This window comes from Heterodontus francisci, chromosome 13 (genome assembly GCF_036365525.1).
Source record: "Heterodontus francisci isolate sHetFra1 chromosome 13, sHetFra1.hap1, whole genome shotgun sequence".
Classification (NCBI taxonomy): Eukaryota; Metazoa; Chordata; class Chondrichthyes; order Heterodontiformes; family Heterodontidae; genus Heterodontus; species Heterodontus francisci.
The window spans coordinates 38,874,012-38,896,859 of record NC_090383.1 but is presented as its reverse complement, the minus strand read 5'-3'; the positions used below and the strand labels follow the sequence as shown (position 1 = coordinate 38,896,859).

The window sequence follows — 22,848 nt, the reverse complement described above, 5'->3', positions numbered from 1 at the left end:
CTAACTTGTGCCTTGTAGGTGGTGGAGAGGTTTCTGGGAGTCAGGAGATGAGTCAGTCACCACAAAATAACTTGCCTCCAAACTGATCTAGTAGCCACAGCATTTATGAGACTGGTCCAGTTAAGTTTCTGGTCAATGGTGACCCCCCAGGATGTTAACGGTGGTTACACTCTCTCATGTTTGAGATGGTCATTACCTGGCATTTATGTGGTGTGCACGTTATTGCCACTTATCAGACCAAGCCTGGATGTTTTCTAGATCATGCTGCATGTGGACATGGATGCTTTATTATCTGAGTTATAATAAACAGAGCTGAACATTGCAATTATCAGCAAACATCCCCCACATCTGATCTTATGATGGAGAGTATGTCATTGATGAAGCAACTGAAGATAGTTGGACCTCGGTCACCACCCTGAGTGATTGCTGCAGTGACAATCTGGGGCTGAGATAATTGGTCTCCAACAATCACAACCATAAGATCATAGGAAATAGGTTTCAGGAGTAGGCCACAGGGCCCCTCGAACCGACTTCACCATTCAATATGATTACAGGCCGAACTTCTACATTAACTCCACTTTCCCCCACTATCTTCATCTTCCTTTGTGTAAGGTATGACTCCAGCCACTGGAGAGTTTTCCTCTTGAATCCCACTGACATCAGTTTTACGAGGGCTCCTTGGAGTCACTCTCACCTCACCTCTGGAATTCAGTTCTTCTGCCCATGTTTGAACCAAGGCTGTTATGAGATCTGGAGCTGAGTGGTCATGGTAAAACCAAACCGAGCATCGGTGAGTAGGTTGTTGGCAAGTAAGTGCCACTTGATAGCCCTGTTGATGACTCCTTCTATCGCTGTCGATGATTGAAAGTAGGCTGGCAGCACAATGTTTAGTCAGGTTAGATTTGTCTTGTCATCTGACATGTGGGAGTCTTTCAAATGTCAGCTGATTAGAATCCAGGACCAGCATGTTCCTGTGAGGAAGAAAGACAAGTCTGGCAAGTTTCGGGAAGCTTGGATAACACGGGATATTGTGAGCCTAGTCAAAAAGAAAAAGGAAGCATTTGTAAGGGCTGGAAGGCTAGGAACAGACGAAACACTTGAGGAATATAAAGACAGTAGGAAGGAACTTAAGCAAGGAGTTAGGAGGGCTAAAAGGGGTCATGAAAAGTCATTGGCAAACAGGATTAAGGAGAATCCCAAGGCTTTTTAGAGATATATAAAGAGCAAGAGGGTAACCAGGGAAAGGGTTGGCCCACTCAAGGACAGAGATGGGAATCTATGTGTGGAGCCAGAGGAAATGGGCAAAGTGCGAAATGAGTACTTTACATCAGTATTCACCAAAGAGAAGGACTTGGTGGATGATGAGCCTAGGGTAGGGAGTGCAGATAGTCTCAGTCATCTCATTATCAAAAAGGAGGAGGTGTTGGGTGTCTTGCAAAGCATTAAGGTAGATAAGTCCCCAGGGCCTGATGAGATCTACCCCAGAATACTAAGGGAGGCAAGGGAAGAAATTGCTGGGGCCTTGACAGAAATCTTTGCATCCTCATTGGCTACAGGTGAGATCCCAGAGGACTGGAGAATGGCCAATGTTGTTCCTTTGTTTAAGAAGGGTGGCAAGGATAATCCAGGAAATTATAGGCCGGTGAGCCTTACGTCAGTGGTAGGAAAATTGTGAGAGAGGATTATTCGGGACAGGATTTACTCCCATTTGGAAACAAACGAACTTATTAGCGAGAGCCTGCATGGTTTTGTGAAGGGGAGGTCGTGTCTTACTAATTTGATTGAGTTTTTTGAGGAAGTGGCGAAGATGATTGATGAAGGAAGAGCAGTGGATGTTGTCTATATGGAGTTTAGTAAAGCCTTTGACAAGGTCCCGCATGGCAGACTGGTACAAAAGGTGAAGTCACACAGGATCAGAGGTGAGCTGGCAAGATGGATACAGAACTGGCTTGCTCATAGAAGACAGAGGGTATCAGTGGATGGGTGTTTTTCTGAATGGAGGAATGTGACTAGTGGTGTTCCGCAGGGATCAGTGCTGGGACCGTTGCTGTTTGTATTATGTATAAATGATTTGGAGGAAAATGTAGTTGGTCTGATTAGTAAGTTTGCGGACGACACAAAGGTTGGTGGAGTTGCGGATAATGATGAGGATTGTCAGAGGATACAGCAGGATACAGATCGGTTGGAGACTTGGGCGGAGAAATGGCAGATGGAGTTTAATCAGGACAAATGTGATTTAATGCATTTTGGAAGGACTAATGCAGGTGGGAGGTATACAGTAAATGGCAGAACCCTTAGGAGTATTGACAGGCAGAGAGATCTGGGCGTACAGGTCCACAGGTCACTGAAAGTGGCAACGCGGGTGGATAAGGTAGTCAAGAGGCATACGGCATGCTTGCCTTCATTGGTCGGGGCATAGAGTATAAAAATTGGCACGTCATGTTGCAGCTGTACAGAACTTTAGTTAGGTCACACTTAGAATATTGCGTGCAATTCTGGTGGCCACACTACCAGAAGGACATGGAAGCTTTGGAGAGGGTACAGAGGAGGTTTACCAGGATGTTGCCTGGTCTGGAGGGCATTAGATATGAGGAGAGGTTGGAAAAACTCGGATTGTTTTCACTGGAATGACGGAGGTGGAGGGGCGACATGATAGAGGTTTACAAAGTTATGAGCGGCATGGACAGAGTGGATAGTCAGAAGCTTTTTCCCAGAGTGGAAGTCAGTTACTAGGGGATATAGGTTGAAGGTGCGAGGGGCAAAGTTTAGAGGGGATGTGCGAGGCAAGTTTTTTACACAGAGGGTGGTGAGTGCCTGGAACTTGCTGCCAGGGGAGGTGGTGGAAGCAGATACGATAGCGACGTTTAAGAGACATCTTGACAAATACATGAATAGGATGGGAATAGAGGGATATGGGCCCCGGAAGTGCAGAGGTGTTAGTTTAGGCAGGGATCAAGATCGGCGCAGGCTTGGAGGGCCGAATGGCCTGTACCTGTGCTGTACTGTTCTTTGCTCTTTGTTCTTTGGTTTTTGCAGACAGGACGTACCTGGGCAATTTTTCACTTTGTCAGGTTGATGCCAGTGTTGAAGCTGCATTGGAGTAGCTTGTTCTGGAGCACGAGTTTTCAGTACTACAGCCATGATGTTGTGGGAGCCTGTAGCTTTTGTTATTTCCAGTGCCCTCAGTCTTTTTTTGATATCACGTGGAATTAATGAATTGGTTGTGGACTGACATCTGTGAAGGTGGGGACTTCAAGTTGAGGCAGAAAAGGATCATTGACTTGGCACTTCTGGCTAATAATGGTTGCAAACAATTCCACCTGGTCTTTTGATTGTATAGCCATCAGTCAGGATAGTGATGTTCATGGAGCCGCCTCCTTTTTTTAAAATTCATTCATGGGATGTGGGCATCGCTGGCCAGTCCAGCATTTATTGACCATCCCTAATTGCCCTTGAGAAGGTGGTGGTGAGCTGCCTTCTTGAACCGCTGCAGTCCATGTGGGGTAGGTATACCCACAGTGCTGTTAGGAAGGGAGTTCCAGGATTTTGACCCAGTGACAGTGAAGGAACGGCGATATAGTTCCAAGTCAGGATGGTGTGTGACCTGGAGGGGAACTTGCAGGTGGTGGTGTTCCCATGTATGTACTGCCCTTGTCCTTCTAGTTGGTAGAGGTCGCGGGTTTGGAAAATGCTGTCTAAGGAGCCTTGGTGCATTGCTGCAGTGCATCTTGTAGATGGTACACACTGCTGCCACTGTGCTTCGGTGGTGGAGGGAGTGAATGTTTGTAGATGGGGTGCCAATCAAGCGGGCCGTTTTGTCCTGGATGGTGTCGAGCTTCTTGGGTGTTGTTGGAGCTGCACCCATCCAGGCAAGTGGAGAGTATTCCATCACACTCCTGACTCGTGCCTTGTAGATGGTGGACAGGCTTTGGGGAGTCAGGAGGTGAGTTACCCGCCTCAGGATTCCTAGCCTCTGACCTGCTCTTGTCGCCACGGTATTTATGTGGCTACTCCAATTCAGTTTCTGGTCAATGGTAGCCCCTAGGATGTTGATAGTGGGGGATTCAGCGATGGTAATGCCGTTGAATGTCAAGGGGAGATGGTTAGATTCTCTCTTGTTGGAGATGGTCATTGCCTGGCATTTGTGTGGCACGAATGTTACTTGCCACTTCTCAGCCCAAGCCTGGATATTGTCCAGGTCTTGCTGCATTTCTACACGGACTGCTTCAGTATCTGAGGAGTCACGAATGGTGCAATTGTGCAATCATCAGCGAACATCCCTACTTCTGACCTTATGATTGAAGGAAGGTCATTGATGAAGCAGCTGAAGATGGTTGGGCCTGGGACACTACCCTGAGGAACTCCTGCAGTGATGTCCTGGAGCTCAGATGATTGACCTCCGACAATGGCGCCACAGTGGCGCTGTGGTTAGCACTGCAGCCTCACAGCTCCAGCGACCCGGGTTCAATTCTGGGTACTGCCTGTGTGGAGTTTGCAAGTTCTCCCTGTGTCTGCGTGGGTTTCCTCCGGGTGCTCCGGTTTCCTCCCACATGCCAAAGACTTGCTGGTTGATAGGTTAATTGGCCATTATAAATTGCCCCTAGAATAGGTAGGTGGTAGGGAAATATAAGGACAGGTGGGGATGTGGTAGGAATATGGAATTAGTGTAGCATTAGTATAAATGGGTGGTTGATGGTCGGCACAGACTCAGTGGGCCGAAGAGCCTGTTTCAGTGCTGTTTCTCTAAACTAAACTAAACTAAACTAAACCGCAACCATCTTCCTTTGTGCTCGGTATGACTCCAGCCAGCGGAGAGTTTTCCCCCTGATTCCCATTGACCTCAGTTTTGCTAGGGCTCCTTGATGCCATACTCGGTCAAATGCTGCCTTGATGTCAAGGGCAGTCACTCTCACCTCACCTCTTGAGTTCAGCTCTTTTGTCCATGTTTGAACCAAGGCTGTAATGAGGTCAGGAGCTGAGTGGCCCTGGCGGAACCCAAACTGAGCGTCACTGAGCAGGATATTGCTAAGCAAGTGCCGCTTGATGGCACTGTTGATGACACCTTCCATCACTTTACTGACGATTGAGAGTAGGCTGATGGGGCGGTAATTGGCCGGGTTGGACTCGTCCTGCTTTTTGTGTACAGGACATACCTGGGCATTTTTCCACATTGCAGGGTAGATGCCAGTGTTGTAGCTGTACTGGAACAGCTTGGCTAGTGGCGCGGCAAGTTCTGGAGCACAGGTCTTCAGTACTATTGCCGGAATATTGTCAGGGCCCATAGCCTTTGCAGTATCCAGTGCCTTCAGTTGTTTCTTGATATCACGCTGAGTGAATCGAATTGGCTGAAGTCTGGCATCTGTGATGCTGGGGACTTCAGGAGGAGGCCGAGATGGATCATCAACTCGGCACTTCTGGCTGAAGATTGTTGCAAATGCATCAGCCTTATCTTTCGCACTGATGTGCTGGGCTCCCCCATCATTGAGGATGGGGATATTTGTGGAGCCACCTCCTCCAGTTAGTTGTTTAATTGCCCACCACCATACACGGCTGGATGTGGCAGGACTGCAGAGCTTAGATTTGATCCGTTGGTTATGGGATCGCTTAGCTCTGTCTATCACATGCTGCTTACGCATTTTGGCATGCAAGTAGTCCTGAGTTGTAGCTTCACCAGGTTGACACATCATTTTGAGGTATGCCTGGTGCTGCTCCTGGCATGCCCTCCTGCACTCTTCATTGAACCAGGGTTGGTCTCCTGGCTTGATGGTAATGGTAGAGTGGGAGATATGCCGGTCCATGAGGTTACAGATTGTGGTTGAGTTCAATTCTGCTGCTGCTGATGGCCCACAGCGCCTCATGGATGCCCAGTTTTGCATTGCTAGATCTGTTCGAAATCTATCCCATTTAGCACAGTGATAGTGCCACAGAACACGATGGACGGTATCCTCAATGTGAAGGCGGGACTTCGTCTCCACAAGGACTGTGCGGTGGTCACTCCTACCAATACTGTCATGGACAGATGCATCTGCGGCAGGCAGATTGGTCAGGACGAGGTCAAGTATGTTCTTCCCTCATGTTGGTTCCCCCACCACCTGCCGCAGACCCAGTCTAGCAGCTATATCCTTTAGGACTCGGCCAGCTCGGTCAGTAGTGATGCTACCGAGCCACTCTTGGTGATGGACATTGAAGTCCCCCACCCAGAGTACATTTTTACCCTTGCCACCCTCAGTGCTTCCTCCAAGTGGTGTTCAACATGGAGGAGTACTGAGTGATCAGCTGAGGGAGGGCGGTAGGTGGTAATCAGTAGGAGGTTACCTTGCCCATGTTTGACCTCATGCCATGAGACTTCATGGGGTCCAGAGTTGATGTCCTCCTATTAGTTGTTTAATTGCCCACCACCCTAAATGACTGGAAGTGGCAGGATGGTAGAGCTTTAGTTGTGGGATTGCTCAGCCCTGTCTAAAGCATGCTGCTTTCACTATTTAGCAGGCACATAGTCCTGAGTTGTAGCTGCACCAAGTTGGCATCTTAAGTTCAGATATGTCTGCTGCCAATGATGGCCCACAGCACCTCAAAGATACTCAGTTTTGATCTGCTAGATCTGTTCTGAACCTATTCATTTAGCACAGTGCTAGTGCCACACAACATGGTGGAGGGTGCCCTCAGTATGAAGATGGGACTTGGTCTCGACAAGGACTGTGCGGTGGTCACTTCAGTCATGGACAGATGTGTCTGAGATAAGTAGGTCGGTGAAGACAAGGTCAAGTAGATTATTCCCTCGTGATGGTTTTCTCACCACCTGCTGCAAACCTGATCCAGCAATTATGTCCTTCAGGGCCAGCTCTGTCAGACCCCCACCCAAAGTACGTTCTGTGCCCTTGCTACACTGAGTGCTTCTTCCAAGTGGTGCTCAACATGGTGGAGCACTAATTCATCAGCTGAGGGAGAGTGGCAGGTGGTAGTTAGCAGGACTTCCATGAGACTTCATGGTCTAGAATCAATGTCGCCAACGTCAGTGGGCCACTCCCCTCAAATTATATACCGCACTGTCCCTACCTCTGGAGGATCTGTCCTGCCGGTGGAACAGGGCAGAACCAGTCTGGTGATGCAAGTCTGTAGGATATTGTGGATGAGTTGGACAAATAGTTATCATCACATTACCCTCCTGCCTCCAATAGTCCCACCCCTCACACTGTCTTACTGCAATGAATGGAAAGTGAACTAGATGGATGATTCTTGACTGCCCCATTCTCCAATCCTGGAGGATTGGCAATGAAGCCCGGCTCAGGTATAAAATTAAATCCCGACCCGAGCCTGACCTGGCAACAGCCAACCCGAACCGAGCCCGAGTCCTTTAATTTTTTTAAATGCCCGATGCGACCCGAACCCGACACATATATTCAAGTTTGGTCGGGTAGCCAGGCTTTAGATCAGTGATCGAGTACAGGTGCCAATTGTTGATGTACCTGTGTTCAATTCATGGGAAAAAAAGTATCCATTTCAGGAAATTATGCAATGTAACAAACAAGCTTTTGAACTGTATCAAGTTCCGATGTCATTAACAAAAAAAATCTCTGCTGAGAACTCAGGTTGGGAAGTTTAATCTCCCTATTTCCAGATAATTTTAAATCCTTCGGCCAAGTATAGATTAACGCAAGAGCTCAGTTGTTGTGTCTGTACTTACTGCAGTTCCTGGTATCTTCCCCGGGCTGGTCAGTTTCTCCCGGACTTGATAGATTTCACAGTGCAAGGGGTTAGGTTAATTTCACTTGGGTGCTTTATGTCGGAACTTGCAGCTGTTTCTTTCCTTTCCCCCCCACTCTTCTCACTTCTGATTTCTGTTTGTCCTGATCTCCGTCCACATCCAGCCTGACCCGACTCAAGCCCGAATTTCAGACCCAGAAAAGAGACCCGATCTGAACCCGACACGTCGTCGGGTCCCTTTGGGTTTGGATCGGGTAGCCATGCTCTAATTGTCAACCTTAGTGCTGAGTCCAAGAGCACTAATGGTATTCTTAAACTATAAACTATCCCAAATATTGTCCAATCATTGACCACAGAATGTTCTACAGGCAGATGCTCATTAGAATTAGATTTGGACTTCCCAATCCCTTTTCACATATAGCCACCAGAGAGCGGAGATTTTATGCCATCAGTAAGGGCTAGATTTGAACCTAGCTCTTTGAGCTGAGTATCCAAATCCACTGCACCTCCATGCGCCCAAAGCTTTTGTGCTCATTCTTACATATTTTGCATAGCTGAAAATTACATCGTTTTCTCCAAATTTTACTCTTGCAAAAACAAACTATTCAAAGTAAACAACTGACTAAAAACGTTTATCGTATTATTTCTAATAGATTAAAGGTCAGCGCACTGCTCAACCAGATCTTATAAATATTGAAATTATACAATACATTATGTTATACTTCTGTCATTATAAACCAGTGTACATTGCCATTCAGTCAGCAAGGCCATAGGAGATCAACCAATTTCATCATAAGTTAATTTTAAATAATTTGAACAATCCTTACTGATACCATGCCAAATATGATTTCCTTATAGCTACAGTATCTTTGGTAAAGCATAGGATCTTTAGTTTAATTAAACTGTTTTGATCCCAACACAAGAAACATTCCTTGACTTATGCAACATGAAGGAATTACATTACTTAAAGTAGCAGCATATTCCATAATTTAACACGGAATTACACAAGTTGGGATAACAACAATCGGTTGTTATGGAAGTGATTCTGTTTTTTTGTTAAAATATATTTTAAGGAATTCATAATCTAACTGAATAAAGGTTGGACCAGTTTTTTTCAAGACAGCTATCAAGGACTGAAAGAACTGGTTTGGCAACAAAGTTTACTGGTTGTCACATGATTCAAGTTAAAAATAGAACAGAAACCCTGGTAATGGGGAAGATGTGACAGAGAAGTGACAGGGACCCCTTGATTGGACAAGCCTGGGAGCAGCAGCACGCATCTGAGAGGGCAGAAAACTCACAAGCTTTTGGTTGTATTGTCAGTGTGTTTTACCTTCTGGAATGAGAAAAAGCTAGCCTGCTGCTGAAGAAGTGTCAAGGAAGGAGAGAAGACCATAACCCAGTTCGCTTTCCAGCACATCTCTGAAAGACCCCGAGAAGTCCACTGCATCAATTCATTTTGTCTCCTGTCTCTGAAGAAAATTACTTCTCACTGCCGTCTGAAAATAACTGTTCTAAAAGATCTCAGCGATCTGTTGACGTGTACTCGGAAGTTAGACTGTATGCCAGTTTTGGAACAACATATCTCATCTGCTGTTCTCTTCAAGAATGAACAAGGATTCAGCCCAAGTATTTTTTTGTCTGTAACAGAGCTCTGAACCAAAATCCTTTATATTAGGGCGGGACAGTGGCGCAGTAGTTAGCACCGCAGCCTCAGCGACCCAGGTTCAGTTCTGGGTACTGCCTGTGTGGAGTTTGCAAGTTCTGCCTGTGAACTTGTGGGTTTCTGCTGGGTGCTCTGGTTTCCTCCTGCAGGTCGATAGGTAAATTGGCCATTGTAAATTGCCCCTAATGTAGGTAGGTGGTAGGGAATATGGGATTTATGTAGGATTAGTATAAATGGGTGGTTGTTGGTCAGCATAGACTTGGTGGGCCAAAGGGCCTGTTTCAGTGCTGCATTTCTCTATGACTATTATTCCAGTTAACTGGTGTATGTGTGAGTGTGAGGAACTAAGGTAAAGGAACTTTAAAATTTCAATCTGTGTGTTTATGCTTTACTTCATTACTGGTTAAGACTTGCTTTATCATAAACTGATAATTTTGTTCTTCATTGAAGAAATCTGGTTAGTTTGTTTTATTCTTGGAAAAATAGAGTATATGATTGACCGTTATCGGTAAGTCGAAAAATTTTAAATATATGTTGTGACCTGAGGGACGTGGGACTTTAATAAACGGAGCACTCCTCGTGCCTCGGTTGTAACACTGTGCACATATTATGGGCTGGAATTTAAAGCCTTTCTGCCGCTGGGAACGGTGGCGCGGGGGCAATGAAAATCGGTAAGGAGGAGGCCTGCCACCGACCCCAACAGGACGCATATTAAAATATGTTAATGCCTACTTACCATGCAGGCCGCAGAGATTCAGCCACCATGTTGCAATCTTTACTCTGGCGGCCGTCAATGCCGTGCCTTCAAATCCCCGTTCAGGGAAACGAGACGCGACACCTGTGAGGAGGGGGCAGGAGGTGATTTTCTCTGTGTGAGAGGGGGAAAGCGGGGTTACAATGCTGTGGATTGGTCGGGGATAGGGGTAAAGGACAAAGGTTTCGAACTTTTGTGCGGGGATGTGCGGGGAGGTCAAATTTTCAAGGCAGGTATTCTGGGACAGAAACGTTGTGATATGCCATTTGGTGGCAGGGGCGGGGAGGGTGTGGGGTGGGAGAGTGAAAGGATAGGTCATTTTATTCATTTTTGCAAAACTTTACATTAACAGTCCTTTAAATTTTAAATGTACATTGAGGGTTGTAAGCCCTTTAAAGATGGCGCCTGTGCATTGGCGCCGGAGGCCGTCCCACGATTTCACGGCGGGGGTGGGTGGGGGGGGGGGGGGTGGGGGGGGTGGCGGGTGCCGCGGACATACAAACGAGCCTCCGCATTTGAAATTGTGGCGGCTCTGCGACATGCTCCCCGTGCTCACGGGCCGCATTTTCTTTATGCCTGCCACCTATATATGCCTGCAGCCCTATGAGTTAGAATATTGGTCTTGTTGTCACATTGTACTGCCATACAGCCATGGCTCAGAGATAGCACTCACCTCTGAGTCAGAGGTTGTGGGTTAAAGTGCCACTTCAGAGAGTTGAGCACAACAGCCAGGTTGACACTCCAACGGGGTATCGAGGGAGTGCTGCACTGTTGGTGCTGTCTTAATTATGAGAAGTTGAACTGAGACTCTCAGGCGGACATTCCACTATTTCGAAGAAGAGCAGGGTTATGGTTAACTCTTACCTTAACCTGATGTCCTGGCAAATATTTATCCTTCAACCAAGAACTAAAACAGATTATCTGGTCATTTATCTCACTGCTGTTTGTGGGACCTTGTGTGGAAATTGGCTGCCCTGTTTCTTACAACAGTGACAGTACTCTATTGACTGTAAATACTTTAGGACATCCTGAGGCCAGAAAAGACACTAAATAAATGTAAGTCTTTCTTATTGCATCAGTTGGTTGTGCTTGTAGAGCCCCACTCCATTACCCAGAAACCTTGTGCTTCTCGAGTGAGTGACTAGGCTGGGGATCAACCCATCATTGCTTTAGACAGAAAATATGATTAACTTCTCTCAGGACATGCAAATTACATAAAAAGACTTAATTAAAAGGCAAAAAGCTACTTCACTGGCATAATTAACTGGTCATAATCATCAAAAGTGGAAAAAACATCAGTCCGATTTTTAGATTACTGCATGACCGTGTGCCACTGTTTCCGATAAATGATATTCTTCCATCAACTGCAGGATAAACCCGCTGCATTTCTCTGATGTAGTTTGAAACTACTGAAAGATCTGTCCCACCTAGAGCAGCAAAAAAAATGATTAAAGTAACATTTCGTATAGATATTGGTAGTAAATAGCTGGTGGAGTGAACATCAATTGAAAATGTGTGTTTACCAGTGTCGTGTTTCAGGTTTTCATTCTTCAACATGGAGAACCCATCCCCACCTTCAGCAATATAGGAGTTGGCAACAATTTTGTAAATTTTGGAATCATCGAGAGGCTCATAGTGTGGCACACGGCAGTTTGAGCAGAGAACATCCAGCTTGACTACCCTGTGTCCTGGGTTTCTACTCAGGTCAAATACCACATGGACTCCTAAGAAAATCATCGTGTCAGTCTTGGCAGCAGGGAGAGAATTAACATTACAAACAATCATAATGGGTGTGTGAGAACATAAGAGAATAAGAAATAGGAGCAGCAGTAGACCATTCGGTCCCTCGAACCGGCTCCACCACTCAATATGACCATGCCTAATCTTCTGCCTCAACTTCACTTTCCTTTATCTAATTCAGCATGCTCTCTTGGTGGTTCTAGGACATATTGTTGCAGAAACTATCTTGGATAAACTTAAGAAATTCATTATCTTTCTAACATGTGCTAGTCTGTTTATCCCAATCTATATGAAAGTTAAAATCTCCATTAAAATCACTCTGCCTTTGCTACATGCTTGCCTAATCTTTGCATTTATACAATCTTCCACTTCACAGCTGCCACCAGGAGGCCTATACACAACTTCCACTACAGTCTTAAATACTTTTCTATTTCTTAATTCTACCCCTAAACTCTCCACTGGCTGCTTACTGCTAATTATATCCTCTTATATCACTGAAGTAATTCCATCCTTAATCATGACAGCTACTCCTACCCCTCCACCATTTTCTCTATCTTTCCTGTATAATCTGGTATATTTAGTTCCCAGTTCTGACTGTCTTGCAGCCATGTCTTAGTAATGGCTACTGTGTCATATCCTCCAAGTTGAATTTGTGCCTGCAATTGATTCAATTTGTTCCTTATATTCTGTCCGTTTGTATAAAGAATACTTATTTGGGCCACATACCCGAACCTGTACTTGTGCACTAATGTCGTACTTACACATTTTTTATTTCTCTTTCCTGGTTTAATTACTTTACATCTTTTAGTTTTCTCTTTACCTGTAGTCACTGAAGCACATGAGTCATTACTGCATAGAAGGAACCATTTGGCCCATCAAGCCCATGTTGGTTCTCCGTAGAGCAACCCAGTCAGTCCCATTCTCCCACTCTATCTCTGTAACCCTGCAAGTTTATTTCCCTCAAGTGCCTATCCAATGAAATCATTGATCTTTACAACTTTTTCTGCTTCCACCACCCTCAGAGGCAGCAAATTCCAGGTCAATACCACTTGTTGCAGAACAAAGTTCTTCCTCACATCACCCCTGTATCTCTTGCCCAAAACCTTAAATCTGTGTCCCCCAGCCCTTGTACTATCAACTAATGGGAATGGCTTTTCTTTGTCTACCTTATCTAAACCTGTGAGAATCTTGTACACCTCTATCAAATCTCCCCTCAATCTCCTTTGCTCTAAGGGAACAAGCCCAGCTTCTCCAACCTAACCTTGCAGCGAAATTCCCTGTCACTCTACTCTTTTCCCTTTTGTTTGTTTTGAAACTACTACTTTTACTACCTTTTCTACCACAGCCTACCTATCCCTCTGCCTCCATCCCCTTACAAGTTTAAAGTTATTGTGACTGCCCTATTTATCCTTTCCACTAGGACTCTTGAAACAGCCTGGTTCACGTGTGCAGCCTGTTCCAGCGCTACAGTTCCTCCCTGTCCCAGTACCAGTGTTCCAAGAAATGGAACCCCTCTTTCCCACACAGCCATGTGTTTACTTCCCTAACTGGCTCATCTGCAGGCTCCAACTCTACCCAAAATGGCAACGAAGTCCTATATATGACATAGGACCCCTATTTGCATACTAAAAAGATTGTGAAACATGCAGGTATTTCAGATACCCTCAGGGGTAAAATTGACCATGGGCAGATAGTTGTGTTTACAGGGTGTTAAGTCTACTGATCCCATTTTGAGGAAGTTATGATTTCAGCAAATTAAAAGTCCACAATTACAAAGTTGCATCCATGAACCCCAGCCGAGGGGTATGACTCCTCAATAGTCTTAAAAGTAATAAGCAATAGTGTCACAAGAGAAATGAATGATAGCTGAAGTGTTTTATTGTTATAGAAGAGATTGGCTATCGAATGCCAGCAACAATTGGCTTGTAGGATAGTGCCATGTTCAGCAGTGGAGGATAACCTTACCAGAGACTTGCAGGAACTCCCCTGTGTTCTGCCCATATCTTCTGACTGAATGCTCAAAAGCTGCTTTTAACGTTGAACCTCGGACGTCAAGCAGATCAACAGTACTTCCAAATGGTAGAACACTTAAAAGATTTTCTATTAGTATTGTTCCTGTGTGTAGGGAAAAAAGATGAACCCGTTATTTTATTTGATTGGAATGGACCATTTTAGTCACTGATAACTCTTTCCTCTCCCTCCATTTTCAGCTTTTTACATTTATTTAGTTCAATTTTTGTCTCCCAAACTGCAGAGTTTTATATTTCAAGTCCACTTATTAGTTATCTTGACTTCAGATATTTATCCAGTTTTCTTTTAAAGGATGTAGTGATCTCTGTCTGTGGCAACCTGTCTCCACAGTAAAGTATTCATGAAACTCCAACAGACTGTGTAAAGAAATTTCTCCCAACCTCTCCCCTCTTTCTCTTACTAATCGTTCTAAATTGTAGACTTATTATATCCTCAAACAGAGGAAATTGTCTTTCCCTAATCAAAATTTTGCATCATTAAAAAAAATCCTCTTGATCTGCTCTGCTTCAGTGAGAATAGTCCCAGTACCTCAGGCCTCTCCTCATAGTTATAGACTCCCATCCCTGGTATCAACCTGGTGAATTCACACTATACACTCCCAGCGTTTTCAATGTCTTTTCTATACTGAGGCACCCAAAACTTCACTAACAGTGGTGTAACCAATGTTTTTGTATAAATTCATTATTATTTTTTTACTCTTGTACTCTGTGCCCCTATTTATGAAAAACAGAATGCTGTTGTCCTTTTCTAAGGCTTTATTCACCTGCACTTTCACTTCAGGAAATGATGTATTTAAACCCTAGTTCTCTGTATTCATCTGCCCCCTTTCTTGTCTTTCCTTCGAGTGCATCTACCAAGTGCAAAAAAGTGCATCTAGCACCTGTTTGCTTCCTTCACCACAACAAGTTACATTTATATAGCACCTGTAATATGATAAAACCTTACAAGACACTTCACAGGAGCGTAGACAAAAATCTATTAACCAATCTATGTCTTCCTTAAGTCTTTTGCAATTCTCCTCACTGTTTACCAATCCTTTACTTTTGTCACCAGCAGGCTTTGAGATTTTGCTTCCTGCATTCCAATCCAAATCATTGACACATATGAAGGAAAAACATGAACCCTGCACTGACCCCAAGGACATCCCAATTCCAACTTGCTCCAATCTACGCAATATCCATTTACCCGAATTCTGTTTCCAATCCATGCTGCTTCATTTCTCCTTGTAAGAAAATTCAAACATATAGTACAAGAGCTTGCAGTTATCTTGCATTTTTAAGGTAGCAAAATTTCCCAAGCCACTTGTTAGACACCTTAGGCTGAACTTTATCAGCCCTCTGACGTTGGGGATCGTGGTGGAGGGGCCTGGAGACTTCTTCCGGGAGAGGCCCGCCACGACCTCTGATGCCAAGAAGGCTCCGCCACATTTTACCATTGGCAGCGAGGCTTTGGTGGGTCCTCCCACCACCCCTCCACCCCACCGCTCGGTGGCGGGCCTTCATTTTAATATTAATAATTAAAACGCATGCAAATTGCCCTACTTGAACCCGGCGCCCATCCCACGCTGATATTCCGGCCACGGTGGCTGGAAGTCCCGCATAGTCAGATCCCTGTTCGGGGATCTGAGGCGAGACACTGGTGGGGAACAGGAGGAGTGAAATTTTCAGGGCCGGGGTGGGGGGAGGGGGGTAAATCTGTTGATGAAGTTTTCAATTTTAATTTGCCCACAATGTGCCTTTAAAAAGTCAAACTCCCTGTAAGGGCTTGAAGTCCTTTAAAAATGGATCCGGCGACTGCGTGGTGGCGCCGGACGCCATTGCTGGGGACCCGCCGATGACCTGCTCTGCCCCCTCTATCTAAATGAGCCCCCGCGCGAAATATTGTGGTGGCTCAGTGGCGGCCGTTCTGTGCGGGCGGACCGCCAACTTCAAAGCACGTTGCCGCGATTTGCGCCACTCATAAAATTCAGCCCCTTATCAACACCTTCTGGGACCTCACCTGTCGCCAATGAGGATGCAAAGATTTCTGTCAAGGCCCCAGCAATTTCTTCCCTTGCCTCCCTCAGTATTCTAGGGTAGATCCCATCAGGTCCTGAGGACTTATCTACCTTAATGCTTTGCAAGACACCCAACACCTCCTCCTTTTTGATAATGAGATGACTGAGACTATCTACACTCCCTTCCCTAGGCTCATCATCCACCAAGTCCTTCTCTTTGGTGAATACTGATGCAAAGTACTCATTTAGCACCTCGCCCATTTCCTCTGGCTCCACACATAGATTCCCATCTCTGTCCTTGAGTGGGCCAACCCTTTCTCTGGTAACCCTCTTGCTCTTTATATATGTATAAAAAGCCTTGGGATTTTCCTTAATCCTGTTTGCCAATGACTTTTCATGACCCCTTTTAGCCCTCCTAACTCCTTGCTTAAGTTCCTTCCTACTGTCTTTATATTCCTCAAGTGCTTCATCTGTTCCTAGCCTTCCAGCCCTTACAAATTCTTCCTTTTTCTTTTTGACTAGGCTCACAATATCCCGTGTTATCCAAGCTTCCCGAAACTTGCCAAACTTGTCTTTCTTCCTCACAGGAACATGCTGGTCCTGGATTCTAATCAGCTGACGTTTGAAAGACTCCCACATGTCAGATGTTGATTTACCCTCAAACAGCCGCCCCCAATCTAAATTCTTCAGTTCCTGCCTAATATTGTTATAATTAGCCTTCCCCCAATTTAGCACCTTCACCCGAGGACTACTCTTATGCTTATCCACAAGTACCTTAAAACTTATGGAATTATGGTCACTGCTCCCGAAATGCTCCCCCACTGAAACTTCGACCACCTGGCCGGGCTCATTCCCCAATACCAGGTCCAGAATGGCCCCATCCCTAGTTGGACTATCTACATACTGTTTCAAGAAGCCCTCCTGGATGCTCCTCACAAATTCTGCCCCATCCAAGCCCCTAGCACTAAGTGAGTCCCAGTCAATATAGGGGAAGTTAAAATCACCCACCACCACAATCCTGTTACCTTTACATCTTTCCAAAATCTGTCTACATATCTGCTCCTCTACCTCACGCTGGCTGTTGGGAGGCCTGTAGTAAACCCTCAACATCGTGACTGCACCCTTCCTGTTCCTGAGCTCCACCCATATTGCCTCGCTGCATGACCCCTCTGTGGTGTCCTCCCGCAGTACAGCTGTGATATTCTCCTTAATCAGTAATGCAACTCCCCCACCCCTTTTACATCCCCCTCTATCCCGCCTGAAGCTTCTAAAGCCTGGAACATTTAGCTGCCAATCCTGCCCTTCCTTCAACCAAGTCTCTGTAATAGCAACAACATCATATTTCCAAGTACTAATCCAAGCTCTAAGTTCATCTGCCTTACCTGTTATACTTCTTGCATTGAAACAAATGCACTTCAGACCACCAGTCCCGCTGTGCTCAGCAACATCTCCCTGCCTGCTCTTCCTCTTAGTCCTCCTGGCCTTATTTACTATGTCCTCCTCATTTATTTCACTCCAGGGTCAACTTAAACAAGAACATTTTAGTGAAATTTAAAGTGAATAAAAGCAAGTTACTGGGGCGAATTTTGCAGCCCCCCCTGACATCGGGAGTTGTGATGGAGGGGGCTGGAAAATGGGCGGCACAGTGGCGCAGTGGTTAGCACCGCAGCCTCACAGCTCCAGCGACCCGGGTTCAATTCTGGGTTCTTGAGTTCCGAAGAAGGGTCACTGACCCGAAACGTTAACTCTGCTTCTCTTTCCACAGATGCTGCCAGACCTGCTGAGTGAATCCAGCATTTCTTGTTTTTGTTTCAATTCTGGGTACTGCTTGTGTGGAGTTTGCAAGTTCTCCCTGTGTCTGCGTGGGTTTCCTCCGGGTGCTCCGGTTTCCTCCCACAGCCAAAAGACTTGCAGGTTGATAGGTAAATTGGCTATTATAAATTGCCCCGAGTATAGGTAGGTGGTAGGGGAATATAGGGACAGGTAAGGATGTGGTAGGAATATGGGATTAGTGTAGGATTAGTTTAAATGGGTGGTTAATGGTCGGCACAGACTCAGTGGGCCGAAGGGCCTGTTTCAGTGCTGTATCTCTAAATAAAATAAAATAAAATAAAATCGTCACTCAATCTGACACTTGCCATCAACTCATACTGGCACTGCGCCTAATACAGAGGGTAGCAAAGAGACTGGATCTGCATGTGGCGAGTCAGTGGGCACCAGTGAGCTGCAACCAGGCCAGGGGGAAAGAAAGCATGGGTGCCAGCTCCCCAAAGGGCAAGGTTGCACATGAGTTCTGCTGCAGAGGACTCAGATGGGGCAATGTATAGAAAAGACTGATGGGTATGCACACAGAAATGCTTGGTGCATTGGCAGGACTGCCAGACAGCCTGCGGTCACTGTCAAGGCACGTGGAGGAGTCTGGCTCTAATTTGGCACAGGGCTTTGGGTAGAGCTTGGAGTTACCAGTGTGGAAGCGGTAGTCAACTCAATGAGAATACTGGCAGAGCCAACTATGATGAGAGTCTGATGGATGATGTCTGAGCTTCCATTGCAGCTGCAGTGGAAGCTCAGACTGAGGTCATCAGATCTATGCTTGCTGTCATGCACTCCCAGTTTGGTCCCATGCAGGCTCAGAGTGCTGTCATCATGGCTGCAGATACCAGTGCTCAAAGGGGCAGGTAGGCTCACACAGCAGTCCAGCAATCTATGCTACAGCAGTTTACTCGGATTGCTGAGGTGCCACAGCAGGGGTGAGGCAGTGGCTCCGTGGTGCACAAACTCATTGTTCTCAGGATGACGGCATTTACGCTCCCATCACTGTTGCTCCGCCAGTGCCCTTGCTGTTGCCAGTCAGCCGAGACTGCTGCTGCTGTACTTAGGTAGTGTAGCCTGAAGCTGGGCCCTCAAGGCCCAGAGCTGCTCAAGGTCGTACTGCAAGGCCATCTGCAGTTTACCGCACTGAAGGTCAGCAGCCATTCAGCAGCTACATTGCAGCCACTGGGGTAGCACTGCTTAGGAGCTCTTGGCTAGGCAAAGGCAACCACAAGACAGGCATAAAGGAAATGAACAAAGGTGATTAGGTGAGCTTTGTTTGGAAAATTGTTGGATAAAGTTGGTTATGGAATGATTGTTTTGTGGTGGCTTTTATTTCAGGATTATGACCAAGAGGATGATGTGATAGCCAATAACAGAAGGATGGTAAGGTGTGGGACAGTTGTACAATGGGGGTCTTGGGGTGTATTCATGGGAATTATAGTTGAATGGGATGAACCGCTTTGCTGGCCACGGCCTCAGTCGCAATGATTGCCAGCACTGCCTCTTCCATGAGGTTGAAGACATGTAGCCATGCAGCTCCCCACCAGTTAGGTGCTGCTGCCTCCAATTATGGGCCACCTTGTCCTGCATGAGATAGAGAGAGAGAGGTGTGTCAGTGAGTGTGATGCAATGTATTTGGGGTGATGTGCCTGCGACACTTGAATAGCTGGCAGTTTGAAATCTGTGAGATGTATGTGGCTCGCAGCAGTGTGATGTGTGTGAGGGTGAGGTGAGGTTTTGAATGTGAGGTATGAGTTGTGGTTGATAGAAATTATTGGTAGGTGAGTGAAGGGGATGTGGTGAATGGAACAATGTATGAGACCAGCAGTTCCTCAGAGTAGTGTCCGAGGCCCAACGACCTTCAGCTGCTTCATCAATGATCTTCCTTCAATCATAAGATCAGAAGTGGGGATGTTCGCTGATGATTGCACAATGTTCAACACCATTCGTGACTCCTCAGATACTGAAGCAATCTGTGTAGAAATGCAGCAAGACCCGGACAATATCCAGGCTTGGGCTGATAAGTGGCAAGTAACATTCGCGCCACACAAATGCCAGGCAATGACTATCCTCCTCCTCCTCTTCTTTCTTGTCCTCTTGAGGTGCTGACTAAATCCCTGGTGGCAAGGGCTGTGGAGGATATAGCAGACCACCATGAGCATAAATTGGGACATGAGCTCAGATGAGTACTGGAGGGTTCCTCCAGAGCAGTCAAGCCAGCGAAATCATTGCTTCAGCACCCCAATTGTCTGCTCAATGATGCTTCTTGTGGCAGCATGCCTCTCATTGTATGCGGAGTGGAGTTATAAACCAGGTGTTAAGCAGATAGCCTTTGTTGCCCAGTTGCCACCCTCTGGTTTGACCTGGTGGCTGAATGATTGAAGGAACAGCAGACAGTGAGAGCATCATAACAGCTGCCAGGATATTGGATGTTCATCAGCCTGATTTGCTGAGCAGAGTCACGCACCAACTGCACTTTCAGCAAGTGGAAACTTTTGCGGTTGTAGTACATCACAGCATTCAGATGCAGCACCCACAAAGCCATGTGTATAGTCGATGGCAACTTGCACCATGGGAAAGTCCACTATCCTGGCAAAGCCACGTGCATTCTCCATCTAAAATAAAAGCAAAATACTGCGGATGCTGGAAATCTGAAATAAAAGCAAGAAATGCTGGAATCACTGAGCAGGTCTGGCAGCATCTGTGGAAAGAGAAGCAGAGTTAACGTTTCGGGTCAGTGACCCTTCTTCGGAACTGACAAATATAAGAAAGGTCACAGATTATAAGCAAGTGAGGTGGGGGTGGGGCAAGAGGTAACAAAGGAGAAGGTGTAGATTGGACCAGGCCACATAGCTGACCAAAAGGTCACGGAGCAAAGGCAAACAATATGTTAATGGTGTGTTGAAAGACAAAGCATTAGTACAGATTAGGTGTAAATACACTCCAGCATTCTCCCTCTACCTGGACCCCTCCCCCTGGCCTCTTACCCGCTCTTGATATCTTCATTGAAAACTGTCGGCGAGACATTGGTCGTCTCAATTTCTCTGCCCTCCTCACTCACTCTAACCTGTCCCCCTCTGAACTTGAGGCACTCCGTTCTCTCAGGTCTAACCCCGACATGGTCATCAAACCTGCAGACAAGGGTGGTGCTGTTGTTGTATGGCGTACTGACCTCTACCTTGCAGAAGCTCAACGCCAACTCACAGACACCTCTTCCTACCTCCCTCTGGACCATGACCCCACCACCGAACATCAAGCCACCGTCCAAAGGACTGTCACTGACCTCATCTCCTCTGGAGATCTTCCCTCTACAGCTTCCAACCTCATAGTCCCACAACCCCGGACAGCCCGCTTCTACCTCCTTCCCAAAATCCACAAACGGGACTGTCCCGGCAGACCCATTGTGTCAGCCTGCTCCTGCCCCACTGAACTTATTTCTTCCTATCTCGACTCTATCTTTTCTCCGCTGGTCCAGTCTCTTCCCACCTACAACCGACTCTTCTGACGCCCTATGTCATTTTGACAATTTCCAGTTTCCTGGTCCCAACCGCCTCCTCTTCACTATGGACGTCCAATTGCTCTGCACCTCCATCCCCCACCAGGATGGTTTGAGGGCTCTCCGCTTCTTCCTGGAACAGAGGCCCAACCAGTCTCCATCCACCACCACCCTCCTCCGCCTGGCTGAACTTGTTCTCACATTGAACAACTTCTCCTTCAACTCCACGCACTTCCTTCAAGTAAAAGGTGTCGCTATGGGTACCCGCATGGATCCTAGTTATGCCTGTCTTTTTGTGGGATATGTCGAGCATTCTTTGTTCCAGGCCTACTCAGGCCCCCTCCCCCAACTCTTTTTCCGGTACATTGATGACTGTATCGGTGCCGTTTCCTGCTCCCGCCCCGAACGAGAAAACTTTATCAACTTTGCTTCCAATTTCCACCCTTCTCTCACCTTTACATGGTCCATCTCTGACACTTCCCTTCCCTTCCTCGACTTCTCTGTCTCCATCTCTGGGGATAGGTTGTCTACCAATATCCATTATAAGCCCAACGACTCCCACGCTACCTCGACTACACTTCTTCACACCCTACCTCCTGTAAGGACTCCATTCCATTCTCCCAGTTTCTCCGTCTCCGACGCATCTGCTCTGATGATGCTACCTTCCATGACGGTGCTTCTGATATGACCTCCTTTTTCCTCAACCGAGGATTTCCCCCCACAGTGGTTGACAGGGCCCTCAACCGTGTCCGACCCATTCCCCGCACCTCTACCCTCACCCCTTTCCCTCCCTCCCAGAACCGTGACAGGGTTCCCCTTGTCCTCACTTTTCATCCCACCAGCCTCCATATCCAAAGGATCATCCTCCGCCATTTTCGCCACCTCCAGTGTGATGCCACTACCAGTCGCATCGTCCCCTCCCTTCCCCTGTCAGCATTCCGAAGGGATCATTCCCTCCGCGACACCCTGGTCCACTCCTCCATTACCCCGACCACCTCGTCCCCTTCCCATGGCACCTTCCCCTGCAATCGCAGGAGGTGTAATACCTGCCCATTTACCTCCTCTCTCCTCACTATCCCAGGCCCCAAACACTCCTTTCAGGTGAAGCAGCGATTTACTTGTACTTCTTTCAATGTAGTATACTGTGTTCACTGCTCACAGTGTGGTCTCCTCTACATTGGGGAGACCAAGCGCAGACTGGGTGACCGCTTTGCGGAACAGCTCCGCTCAGTCCGCAAGCAGGACCCTGAGCTTCCGGTTGCTTGCCATTTCAACACTCCCCCCTGCTCTCATGCTCACATCTCTGTCCTGGGATTGCTGCAGTGTTCCAGTGAACATCAACGCAAGCTCGAGGAACAGCATCTCATCTACCGATTAGGCACACTACAGCCTGCCGGACTGAACATTGAGTTCAATAATTTCAGAGCATGACAGCCCCCCATTTTACTTTCATTTTTAGTTATTTTTTCTTCCTTTTTTCTACATTCTTTTTTACATATTTTACAATCTTTTTTTGCATTTATTTCATTTCATCTTAGTTTGTTCAGTTTGCTTACCCACTGTTTTTTTCAGGTTTGCACTTGCTGCTGTTCAATATTCAGTGTATTTACACCTAATCTGTACTAATGCTTTTGTCTTTCAACACA

The 22,848-nt window shown here is 46.5% G+C and overlaps 1 protein-coding gene across 1 annotated transcript in view; it reads right to left on the bottom strand.

Moving 5' to 3' along the window:
- Window positions 1-8,319: 8,319 nt before the first annotated feature.
- The window catches only part of nt5e (5'-nucleotidase, ecto (CD73)), a 77,905-nt gene continuing 63,376 nt past the window's right edge, over window positions 8,320-22,848 (bottom strand). The window contains exons 7-9 of the mRNA XM_068044678.1: window positions 13,830-13,979; window positions 11,648-11,848; window positions 8,320-11,551 (exon numbers count right to left, since the gene is read on the bottom strand). Coding sequence (XP_067900779.1) covers window positions 11,385-11,551; window positions 11,648-11,848; window positions 13,830-13,979 — 518 coding nt within the window. The 3' untranslated portion in view covers window positions 8,320-11,384. The remainder of the gene's footprint in view (window positions 11,552-11,647; window positions 11,849-13,829; window positions 13,980-22,848) is intronic.